The sequence below is a fragment of the Ranitomeya variabilis genome, chromosome 4 (assembly GCF_051348905.1).
Source record: "Ranitomeya variabilis isolate aRanVar5 chromosome 4, aRanVar5.hap1, whole genome shotgun sequence".
In the NCBI taxonomy this organism is placed as follows: domain Eukaryota; kingdom Metazoa; phylum Chordata; class Amphibia; order Anura; family Dendrobatidae; genus Ranitomeya; species Ranitomeya variabilis.
The window spans coordinates 195,091,691-195,104,178 of NC_135235.1; the positions used below are offsets into that span (position 1 = coordinate 195,091,691).

Consider the following 12,488-nt stretch of genomic DNA (forward strand, 5'->3'; position numbering starts at 1 on the left):
TCTACACTGCTCAGTACTGCTATATGATTTACTCGATGCCTCCACTGCTTCTGTCTGAGTACTTACGAGGAAATTAAGGGCAATCCATCTCTACGTGTGTATTGGAGATATCCTAGCGGCTAGTCTTCTCACCAACTCAGAATCAACTGCAAATTGAGGAGAACACTAGATACAAATCATAATGGCCGCAGATGGTGTTCTTCTTCATATACATACAGGACATTTATGTGTGGCCAATACAAAGGAATGGCGCATGATTTATTCCTTCCAATGAACCAGGGGGCATTCACTACAGGTGGGAGAAAGGCGATTCTAGCAGCTAAACAGGAAAGGGTTCTTTACAGTTAGAGCAGAGGTAGTAATGGTCCAGGAGGTACTAAGGGCCGACACTATAACACCTTTTATACAAGGGCTGGACGGTTTCCTCAATGCGCATATCATTGTGGGTTTTAGATAATTTAGTGACAAATAATGTACAATTGGTGTAGGAAGGTTGAACTTGATGGACCGTGGTCTTTTTTTCAACCTATATAACTACGGCAGCTTATTCTGAAAAGTTACTTGAAAATATTGTTCCCCTTTAAGTTGGGGTAATATAATAGGCATGAATAACTGTAACATTGTAGTTTTTGAGCAAAGACTCTTTAAGTTACTAGTAGAAATTGCAAAAAAAAAAAAATGTAATCAGTTTTATATTGTAAAATTTGCTTTATTTCTATAAGTGGTCGGGAAGTACTAGGAATGAACATTATTTTCCTCCATAAGTGATCTGGGAGCCATTACTGATAGATATGCTAATCAGACCATTTCATATTACAATAATCTAGACAGGAAAATGCAAGCAGGTTTTCCCAGCTCCATAGAAAGAAAAATAAGATAATTCCCACCCCCGTAACTTAAAGTGTATTCACGCTGGCCTATCATTGTAATAGCGCCTTCCTAGTAGGAACACACGTTTCCCGATTATCGGGCAGTGTTAACAGGTTGCCGATCACTCAATGAACGAGCAACATTCATTCGTCTTATGAAATGATTTTTAAGCTTGCTTAAAAATGATTGTTCTTGGTGGTACACTGACCTGTATAAACAGGACATGTGCTGTCAAGATCAATGGCAACCTATGCACACAGAACGATCTATTAATGCAACAGGTCTGTGAGTGTACATGCACCTTTACGGTTTGGATTTGTGGCAACCTGTTATTGTGAATTGACCTGATAGTACTTTGTGGTCAGATGGGCACAGAGGCGGTACCTGTGGGATGACTGTTGCAGTCTGGCTGTACCTGCGGGATGACTGTTGCAGTCTGGCTGTACCTGCGGGATGACTGCTGCAGTCTGGCTGTACCTGTGGGATGACTGCTGCAGTCTGGCTGTACCTGCGGCATGACTGCTGCAGTCTGGTTGTACCTGCGGGATGAATGCTGCAGTCTGGCTGTACCTGCGGGATGACTGCTGCAGTCTGGCTGTACCTGCGGGATGACTGCTGCAGTCTGGCTGTATCTGCGGCATGACTGCTGCAGTCTGGCTGTACCCGTGGGATGACTGCTGCAGCCTGGCTGTACCTGTGGGATGACTGCTGCAGTCTGGCTGTACCTGCGGGATGACTGCTGCAGTCTGGCTGTACCTGCGGGATGACTGCTGCAGTCTGGCTGTACCTGCGGGATGACTGCTGCAGTTTGGCGGTACCTGTGGGATGACTGCTGCAGTCTGGCTGTATGTGCGGGATGACTGTTGCAGTCTGGCTGTACGTGCGGGATGACTGCTGCAGTCTGGCTGTACCTGCGGGATGACTGCTGCAGTCTGGCTGTACCTGCGGCATGACTGCTGCAGTCTGGCTGTACCTGCGGGATGACTGCTGGAGTCTGGCTGTACCTGCGGGATGACTGCTGGAGTCTGGCTGTACCTGCGGGATGACTGCTGGAGTCTGGCTGTACCTGCGGGATGACTGCTGGAGTCTGGCTGTACCTGCGGGATGACTGCTGGAGTCTGGCTGTACCTGCGGGATGACTGCTGCAGTCTGGCTGTACCCGTGGGATGACTGCTGCAGCCTGGCTGTACCTGTGGGATGACTGCTGCAGTCTGGCTGTACCTGCGGGATGACTGCTGTAGTCTGGCTGTACCTGTGGGATGACTGCTGCAGTCTGGCTGTACCTGCGGCATGACTGCTGCAGTCTGGCTGTACCTGCGGCATGACTGCTGCAGTCTGGCTGTACCTGCGGCATGACTGCTGCAGTCTGGCTGTACCTGCGGCATGACTGCTGCAGTCTGGCTGTACCTGCGGCATGACTGCTGCAGTCTGGCTGTACCTGCGGGCTGGAGTCTTGCTGTACCTGCGGGATGACTGCTGCGGTCTGGCTGTACCTGTGGAATGACTGCTGCAGTCTGGCTGTACCTGCGGCATGACTGTTGCAGTCTGGCTGTACGTGCGGGATGACTGCTGTAGTCTGGCTGTACCTGCGGGATGACTGCTGCAGTCTGGCTGTGCCTGTGGGATGACTGCTGGAGTCTGGCTGTACCTGCGGGATGACTGTTGCAGTCTGGCTGTACTGTTATGATCCTGGTGGTAAGGAACACATGAACTGACCTGATGGGTAAACCAAAAATAAGGACAAGCTCTGGGAATGTGGGAACTTTACTGACCGCAATTCTGATCCTATCAACAAACACTATAGGCAGCCGTGGAGCGTTCCTAACTCGGCCTAGACGCCTCGTTCACAGCCTGAGAAACTAGCTACCCCTAGAGAGAAACAAAGCCTCACTTGCCTCAGAGAAATTTTCCCCAAAGTGTAAGCAGCCCCCCACAAATAATAACGGTGAGTTTAAGGGGAAAACACAAACATAGAAATGAAAATAGGTTTTAGCAAATGAGGCCCGCTAATAACTAAATAGTCAGAAGATGGCAAAGAATCTGTGCGGTCAGTATAAAATACTACAAAAGTATCCACGCAGAGAATACAAAAAGACCCCCACACCGACTCACGATGTGAGGGGCGCAACTCCGCACCCCAGAGCTTCCAGCTAGCAATCAAATAGCATATAAGCAAGCTGGACTGAACTCATAACATACTGAGAAACATTTCCAAATAGCAATGAGCAAAAATGGACTAGCATGAACTTAGCTTCTCCACGAGGAGACAAGTCACAAGGGAAGTCCCAGAGAGATCTGAACCAGTACTGAATACAACGACAGCAGGCAACAAGTAAAGGTCCAGATGGAGTTAAATAGGCAGCAGACCTAGCAGGAAACGAGGCAGCTGGAGTCCAGCTACAGGCCAGCCGTAACACTAAAAGCCACCAGAGGGAGCCCATGAACAGAACTCACAAAGTACCACTCACGACCACAAGAGGGAGCCCGAGAACGGAATTCACAACACTGTACCTGCGGGATGACTGCTGCAGTCTGGCTGTACCTGCGGGATGACTGCTGCAGTCTGGCTGTACCTGCGGGATGACTGCTGCAGTCTGGCTGTACCTGCGGGATGACTGCTGCAGTCTGGCTGTACCTGCGGGATGACTGCTGCAGTCTGGCTGTACCTGCGGGATGACTGCTGGAGTCTGGCTGTACCTGCGGGATGACTGCTGGAGTCTGGCTGTACCTGCGGGATGACTGCTGGAGTCTGGCTGTACCTGCGGGATGACTGCTGGAGTCTGGCTGTACCTGCGGGATGACTGCTGGAGTCTGGCTGTACCTGCGGGATGACTGCTGGAGTCTGGCTGTACCTGCGGGATGACTGCTGGAGTCTGGCTGTACCTGCGGGATGACTGCTGGAGTCTGGCTGTACCTGCGGGATGACTGCTGGAGTCTGGCTGTACCTGCGGGATGACTGCTGGAGTCTGGCTGTACCCGTGGGATGACTGCTGCAGCCTGGCTGTACCCGTGGGATGACTGCTGCAGTCTGGCTGTACCTGCGGGATGACTGCTGCAGTCTGGCTGTACCTGCGGGATGACTGCTGCAGTCTGGCTGTACCTGCGGGATGACTGCCGCAGTCTGGCTGTACCTGCGGGATGACTGCTGCAGTCTGGCTGTACCTGCGGCATGACTGCTGGAGTCTGGCTGTACCTGCGGGATGTCTGTTGCAGTCTGGCTGTGCTTGTGGGATGACTGCTGGAGTCTGGCTGTACCTGCGGCATGACTGTTGCAGTCTGGCTGTACCTGCGGGATGACTGCTGCAGTCTGGCTGTACCTGCGGGATGACTGCTGCAGTCTGGCTGTACCTGCGGGATGACTGCTGCAGTCTGGCTGTACCTGCGGGATGACTGCTGCAGTCTGGCTGTACCTGCGGGATGACTGCTGCAGTCTGGCTGTACCTGCGGGATGACTGCTGCAGTCTGGCTGTACCTGCGGGATGACTGCTGCAGTCTGGCTGTACCTGCGGGATGACTGCTGCAGTCTGGCTGTACCTGCGGGATGACTGCTGCAGTCTGGCTGTACCTGCGGGATGACTGCTGCAGTCTGGCTGTACCTGCGGGATGACTGCTGCAGTCTGGCTGTACCTGCGGCATGACTGCTGCAGTCTGGCTGTACCTGCGGCATGACTGCTGCAGTCTGGCTGTACCTGCGGGATGACTGCTGCAGTCTGGCTGTACCTGCGGCATGACTGCTGCAATCTGGCTGTACCTGCGGGCTGGAGTCTTGCTGTACCTGCGGGGGATGACTGCTGCGGTCTGGCTGTACCTGTGGAATGACTGCCGCAGTCTGGCTGTACCTGCGGCATGACTGCTGCAGTCTGGTTGTACCTGCGGGATGAATGCTGCAGTCTGGTTGTACCTGCGGGATGACTGCTGCAGTCTGGCTGTACCTGCGGCATGACTGCTGCAGTCTGGCTGTACCTGCGGGATGACTGTTGCAGCCTGGCTGTACCCGTGGGATGACTGCTGCAGCCTGGCTGTACCCGTGGGATGACTGCTGCAGCCTGGCTGTACCCGTGGGATGACTGCTGCAGCCTGGCTGTACCCGCGGGATGACTGCTGCAGTCTGGCTGTACCCGCGGGATGACTGCTGCAGTCTGGCTGTACCTGCGGGATGACTGCTGCAGTCTGGCTGTACCTGCGGGCTGACTGCTGCAGTCTGGCTGTACCTGCGGGCTGACTGCTGCAGTCTGGCTGTACCTGCGGGCTGACTGCTGCAGTCTGGCTGTACCTGCGGGCTGACTGCTGCAGTCTGGCTGTACCTGCGGGCTGACTGCTGCAGTCTGGCTGTACCTGCGGGCTGACTGCTGCAGTCTGGCTGTACCTGCTTGATGACTGCTGCAGTCTGGCTGTACCTGCGGGATGACTGCTGCAGTCTGGCTGTACCTGCGGGATGACTGCTGCAGTCTGGCTGTACCTGTGGGATGACTGCTGCAGTCTGGCTGTACCTGCGGGATGACTGCTGCAGTCTGGCTGTACCTGCGGGATGACTGCTGCAGTCTGGCTGTACCTGCGGGATGACTGCTGCAGTCTGGCTGTACCTGCGGGATGACTGCTGCAGTCTGGCTGTACCTGCGGGATGACTGCTGCAGTCTGGCTGTACCTGCGGGATGACTGCTGCAGTCTGGCTGTTCCTGCGGGCTGGAGTCTTGCTGTACCTGCGGGATGACTGCTGCAGTCTGGCTGTACCTGCGGGATGAATGCTGCAGTCTGGCTGTACCTGCGGGATGAATGCTGCAGTCTGGCTGTACCTGCGGGATGAATGCTGCAGTCTGGCTGTACCTGCGGGATGACTGCTGCAGTCTGGCTGTACCTGCGGCATGACTGCTGCAGTCTGGCTGTACCCGTGGGATGACTGCTGCAGCCTGGCTGTACCTGTGGGATGACTGCTGCAGTCTGGCTGTACCTGTGGGATGACTGCTGCAGTCTGGCTGTACCTGCGGGATGAATGCTGCAGTCTGGCTGTACCTGCGGGATGACTGCTGCAGTCTGGCTGTACCTGCGGGATGACTGCTGCAGTCTGGCTGTACCTGCGGCATGACTGCTGCAGTCTGGCTGTACCTGCGGCATGACTGCTGCAGTCTGGCTGTACCCGTGGGATGACTGTTGCAGTCTGGCTGTACGTGCGGGATGACTGTTGCAGTCTGGCTGTACGTGCGGGATGACTGTTGCAGTCTGGCTGTACGTGCGGGATGACTGCTGCAGTCTGGCTGTACCTGCGGGATGACTGCTGCAGTCTGGCTGTACCTGCGGGATGACTGCTGCAGTCTGGCTGTACCTGCGGGACGACTGCTGCAGTCTGGCTGTACCTGCGGGATGACTGCTGCAGTCTGGCTGTACCTGCGGGATGACTGCTGCAGTCTGGCTGTACCTGCGGGATGACTGCTGCAGTCTGGCTGTACCTGCGGGATGACTGCTGCAGTCTGGCTGTACCTGCGGGATGACTGCTGCAGTCTGGCTGTACCTGCGGGATGACTGCTTGTTATGACCCCAATGGCGAGGGTCTCAGAGGAACGTGGAAGTCTGCAAGATACAAAAATCCAGCTCATAGGGCAGTGGTAACTGGGTTGACCATATATCTACTCCTAACGCAAACACTAGAAGTAGCCGGGGATCATTCCTACGTTGATTCTAGATGACACGCGCCAGCCGGAGAATCTAGCTACCCCTAGTAGAAGAAAATAAAGACCTCTCTTGCCTCCAGAGGAAGGGACCCCAAAGCAGGATAGAAGCCCCCCACAAATAATAACGGTGAGGTAAGAGGAAATGACAAACACAGAAATGAACCAGGTTTAGCACAGAGAGGCCCGCTTACTAATAGCAGAATAAAGAAAGGTAACTTATATGGTCAACAAAAACCCTATCAAAATCCACACTGGAAATTCAAGAACCCCCGAACCGTCTAACGGTCCGGGGGGAGAACACCAGCCCCCCTAGAGCTTCCAGCAAAGATCAGGATACAGATTTGGAACAAGCTGGACAAAAATACAAAACAAAACAAATAGCAAAAAGCAAAATAGCAGACTTAGCTGATAAAACCGGAACCAGGATCAGTAGACAAGAGCACAGCAGATTAGCTCTGATAACTACGTTGCCAGGCATTGAACTGAAGGTCCAGGGAGCTTATATAGCAACACCCCTAACTAACGACCCAGGTGCGGATAAAAGGAATGACAGAAAAACCAGAGTCAAAAAACTAGTAACCACTAGAGGGAGCCAAAAAGCAAATTCACAACAACTGCTGCAGTCTGGCTGTACCTGCGGCATGACTGTTGCAGTCTGGCTGTACCTGCGGCATGACTGTTGCAGTCTGGCTGTACCTGCGGCATGACTGCTGCAGTCTGGCTGTACCTGCGGCATGACTGCTGCAGTCTGGCTGTACCTGCGGCATGACTGCTGCAGTCTGGCTGTACCTGCGGCATGACTGCTGCAGTCTGGCTGTACCTGCGGCATGACTGCTGCAGTCTGGCTGTACCTGCGGGATGACTGCTGCAGTCTGGCTGTACCTGCGGGATGACTGCTGCAGTCTGGCTGTACCTGCGGGATGACTGCTGCAGTCTGGCTGTACCTGCGGGATGACTGCTGCAGTCTGGCTGTACCTGCGGGATGACTGCTGCAGTCTGGCTGTACGTGCGGGATGACTGCTGCAGTCTGGCTGTACGTGCAGGATGACTGCTGCAGTCTGGCTGTACCTGCGGGATGACTGCTGCAATTTGGCGGTACCTGCGGGATGACTGCTGCAGTCTGGCTGTACCTGCGGGATGACTGCTGCAGTCTGGCTGTACATGCGGGATGACTGTTGCAGTCTGGCTGTACCTGCGGGATGACTGCTGCAGTCTGGCTGTACCTGCGGGATGACTGCTGCAGTCTGGCTGTACCTGCGGGATGACTGCTGCAGTCTGGCTGTACCTGCGGGATGACTGCTGCAGTCTGGCTGTACCTGCGGGATGACTGCTGCAGTCTGGCTGTACATGCGGGATGACTGCTGCAGCCTGGCTGTACCTGCGGGATGACTGCTGCAGTCTGGCTGTACCTGCGGGATGACTGCTGCAGTCTGGCTGTACCTGCGGGATGAATGCTGCAGTCTGGCTGTACCTGCGGGCTGGAGTCTTGCTGTACCTGCGGGATGACTGCTGCAGTCTGGCTGTACCTGCGGCTTGACTGCTGCAGTCTGGCTGTACCCGTGGGATGACTGCTGCAGTCTGGCTGTACCTGCGGGATGACTGCTGCAATTTGGCTGTACGTGCGGGATGACTGCTGCAGTCTGGCTGTACCTGCGGGATGACTGCTGCAGTCTGGCTGTACCTGCGGGATGACTGCTGCAATTTGGCGGTACCTGCGGGATGACTGCTGCAGTCTGGCTGTACGTGTGGGATGACTGCTGCAGTCTGGCTGTACGTGTGGGATGACTGCTGCAGTCTGGATGTACCTGCGGGATGACTGCTGCAGTCTGGCTGTACCTGCGGGATGACTGCTGCAGTCTGGCTGTACCTGCGGGATGACTGCTGCAGTCTGGCTGTACCTGCGGGATGACTGCTGCAGTCTGGCTGTACCTGCGGGATGACTGCTGCAGTCTGGCTGTTCCTGCGGGCTGGAGTCTTGCTGTACCTGCGGGATGACTGCTGCAGCCTGGCTGTACCTGTGGGATGACTGCTGCAGTCTGGCTGTACCTGCGGGATGACTGCTGCAGTCTGGCTGTACCTGCGGCATGACTGCTGCAGTCTGGCTGTACCTGCGGCATGACTGCTGCAGTCTGGCTGTACCCGTGGGATGACTGTTGCAGTCTGGCTGTACGTGCGGGATGACTGTTGCAGTCTGGCTGTACGTGCGGGATGACTGTTGCAGTCTGGCTGTACGTGCGGGATGACTGCTGCAGTCTGGCTGTACCTGCGGGATGACTGCTGCAGTCTGGGTGTACCTGCGGGATGACTGCTGCAGTCTGGCTGTACCTGCGGGATGACTGCTGCAGTCTGGCTGTACCTGCGGGATGACTGCTGCAGTCTGGCTGTACCTGCGGGATGACTGCTGCAGTCTGGCTGTACCTGCGGGATGACTGCTGCAGTCTGGCTGTACCTGCGGGATGACTGCTGCAGTCTGGCTGTACCTGCGGGATGACTGCTGCAGTCTGGCTGTACCTGCGGGATGACTGCTGCAGTCTGGCTGTACCTGCGGGATGACTGCTGCAGTCTGGCTGTACCTGCGGGATGACTGCTGCAGTCTGGCTGTACCTGCGGGATGACTGCTGCAGTCTGGCTGTACCTGCGGCATGACTGTTGCAGTCTGGCTGTACCTGCGGCATGACTGTTGCAGTCTGGCTGTACCTGCGGCATGACTGCTGCAGTCTGGCTGTACCTGCGGCATGACTGCTGCAGTCTGGCTGTACCTGCGGCATGACTGCTGCAGTCTGGCTGTACCTGCGGCATGACTGCTGCAGTCTGGCTGTACCTGCGGCATGACTGCTGCAGTCTGGCTGTACCTGCGGCATGACTGCTGCAGTCTGGCTGTACCTGCGGCATGACTGCTGCAGTCTGGCTGTACCTGCGGGATGACTGCTGCAGTCTGGCTGTACCTGCGGGATGACTGCTGCAGTCTGGCTGTACCTGCGGGATGACTGCTGCAGTCTGGCTGTACCTGCGGGATGACTGCTGCAGTCTGGCTGTACCTGCGGGATGACTGCTGCAGTCTGGCTGTACCTGCGGGATGACTGCTGCAGTCTGGCTGTACCTGCGGGATGACTGCTGCAGTCTGGCTGTACCTGCGGGATGACTGCTGCAGTCTGGCTGTACCTGCGGGATGACTGCTGCAGTCTGGCTGTACCTGCGGGATGACTGCTGCAATTTGGCGGTACCTGCGGGATGACTGTTGCAGTCTGGCTGTACGTGCGGGATGACTGTTGCAGTCTGGCTGTACGTGCGGGATGACTGCTGCAGTCTGGCTGTACGTGCGGGATGACTGCTGCAGTCTGGCTGTACGTGCGGGATGACTGCTGCAGTCTGGCTGTACGTGCGGGATGACTGCTGCAGTCTGGCTGTACGTGCGGGATGACTGCTGCAGTCTGGCTGTACGTGCGGGATGACTGCTGCAGTCTGGCTGTACGTGCGGGATGACTGCTGCAATTTGGCGGTACCTGCGGGATGACTGCTGCAGTCTGGCTGTGCCTGCGGGATGACTGCTGCAGTCTGGCTGTACATGCGGGATGACTGTTGCAGTCTGGCTGTACCTGCGGGATGACTGCTGCAGTCTGGCTGTACCTGCGGCATGACTGCTGCAGTCTGGCTGTACCTGCGGGATGACTGCTGCAGTCTGGCTGTACCTGCGGGATGACTGCTGCAGTCTGGCTGTACCTGCGAGTTGACTGCTGCAGTCTGGCTGTACCTGCGGGATGACTGCTGCAGCCTGGCTGTACCTGCGGGATGACTGCTGCAGCCTGGCTGTACCTGCGGGATGACTGCTGCAGTCTGGCTGTACCTGCGGGATGACTGCTGCAGTCTGGCTGTACCTGCGGGATGAATGCTGCAGTCTGGCTGTACCTGCGGGCTGGAGTCTTGCTGTACCTGCGGGATGAGTTCTGCAGTCTGGCTGTACCTGCGGCTTGACTGCTGCAGTCTGGCTGTACCCGCGGGATGACTGCTGCAGTCTGGCTGTACCCGCGGGATGACTGCTGCAATTTGGCTGTACGTGCGGGATGACTGCTGCAGTCTGGCTGTACCTGCGGGATGACTGCTGCAGTCTGGCTGTACCTGCGGGATGAATGCTGCAGTCTGGCTGTACCTGCGGGCTGGAGTCTTGCTGTACCTGCGGGATGAGTTCTGCAGTCTGGCTGTACCTGCGGCTTGACTGCTGCAGTCTGGCTGTACCCGCGGGATGACTGCTGCAGTCTGGCTGTACCCGCGGGATGACTGCTGCAATTTGGCTGTACGTGCGGGATGACTGCTGCAGTCTGGCTGTACCTGCGGGATGACTGCTGCAGTCTGGCTGTACCTGCGGGATGACTGCTGCAGTCTGGCTGTACCTGCGGGATGACTGCTGCAGTCTGGCTGTACCTGCGGGATGACTGCTGCAGTCTGGCTGTACGTGTGGGATGACTGCTGCAGTCTGGCTGTACCTGCGGGATGACTGCTGCAGTCTGGCTGTACCTGCGGGATGACTGCTGCAGTCTGGCTGTAACTTTAACTTTTAGTCATTTATTATCCAAGGATTATAAAACTAAGCAATAACTTGTTAACCTGTGATTTATAGTGCACAGTCTCCATCATAAAAGAAAAACTCCAAAGAATATCAAAATTGCTGTTTTTTATCTTGCCTTTTTTTGTTTTCAACCCCATCCTCCAATAAAAAAAAAATGATATCCATCATATATACCTTATCATGATGCCATTAAAAAAAACAAACGATATCTTTGCAAAAAAGTCAATGCAGAATTAAAAAGCCTAGGGTCTCAGATAGTGGGAATGAAAACGCAAAAACAAAATAGCTTTTGTCCAAAAATGATAAACGTATTGAATTGTATTTAATAACTATGAATAATTTAGTCTCAGTGACGATCACAATAAGTCATCTCACAACCTGTCTCCTTCCAGTATGGCCGCACTCCCAGTGACTGGATGTTCCTCGTGTGACGCAGATGAGACGTCCCCGACACTTGTCCATTCCACAGTATCGCAGTCGTCGACTTCTCGGATTTTATTTATGTGGTTTTTAACTAGGGCTCATCAAGAAGCGGTGAAACAAGAGCGTCTCCTCCAGCATCACCGGATTTATGGTCCTCCTGTATGATGGACACCTGGCCTCTTGTATTTTAATGTGTCAGATTGTATGATGAGATTATTGTATTTAGATGATAGACAGTGCGGTATGACTGTAGATAGTAGACGATGATTGCGGTGCCGGCTCTGTACTGTACGCACTGTCGTTTACAGGCATGGACGCTGCTGCAGGAACGCAACCTCAACAGATCTTCCTCCATGCTGCCTCGCACAGGACTCCCAGCAATACGATAAAGAACGGATGTCTTCTCGGTCTTATTTAATAAACTGCGCAGGTCACTTTCGATATGTCATATGTCTGGACTCTTCCCTTTTTTTGTCTATGGCCTCATTCAGACAATTGTTTTTTACCCACTTCTTTTATTCATAGTTTTCAAGGATAATAGAACATGTACCCATTATAATCTATGCAGCTGTTCACATGTGCTTCTTATTTGCAGACCGCTTGTTTGCAAAAAAAAAAAAAGTCAAGGAGACATGTCCGTTTGAGATTCAGGTCAAGAGTAAGTCTATGGGTTTGTGAAAAATCACTGGCAGCGCATATTGCCATACCTGTGTTGTCCGGTTTTAACATTGTAATAAGTAGAAATTTTGCAATTTATATATTTTTTATAAATGTTAAACGCTGGTGAAAATTGGATAGTTTTTAGCATATAGGAAAAATCACTGACATCTGAATAAGCCTTTCTACATGTAAACTCACAAACTAACACTAGGGGGAGCACATGGAAAGTACTTGATAAAGCGAGGACTATGACACTGCCTGCAATAGACGTGGTGTCTGTCACTCAACAACAAGGATAAAAAAAA

At 54.1% G+C, this 12,488-nt stretch overlaps 1 protein-coding gene across 3 annotated transcripts in view; it reads left to right on the forward strand.

Annotated features, from left to right (window-relative positions):
* Positions 1-12,086, forward strand: part of LOC143770176 (branched-chain-amino-acid aminotransferase, cytosolic-like) — a 66,346-nt gene extending 54,260 nt beyond the window's left edge. For all 3 annotated transcript variants that reach the window (XM_077259535.1, XM_077259534.1, XM_077259533.1), the window contains one exon: positions 11,493-12,086. In XM_077259535.1, coding sequence (XP_077115650.1) covers positions 11,493-11,531 — 39 coding nt within the window. In that variant the 3' untranslated portion in view covers positions 11,532-12,086. The remainder of the gene's footprint in view (positions 1-11,492) is intronic.
* The last annotated feature ends 402 nt before the right edge of the window (positions 12,087-12,488 follow it).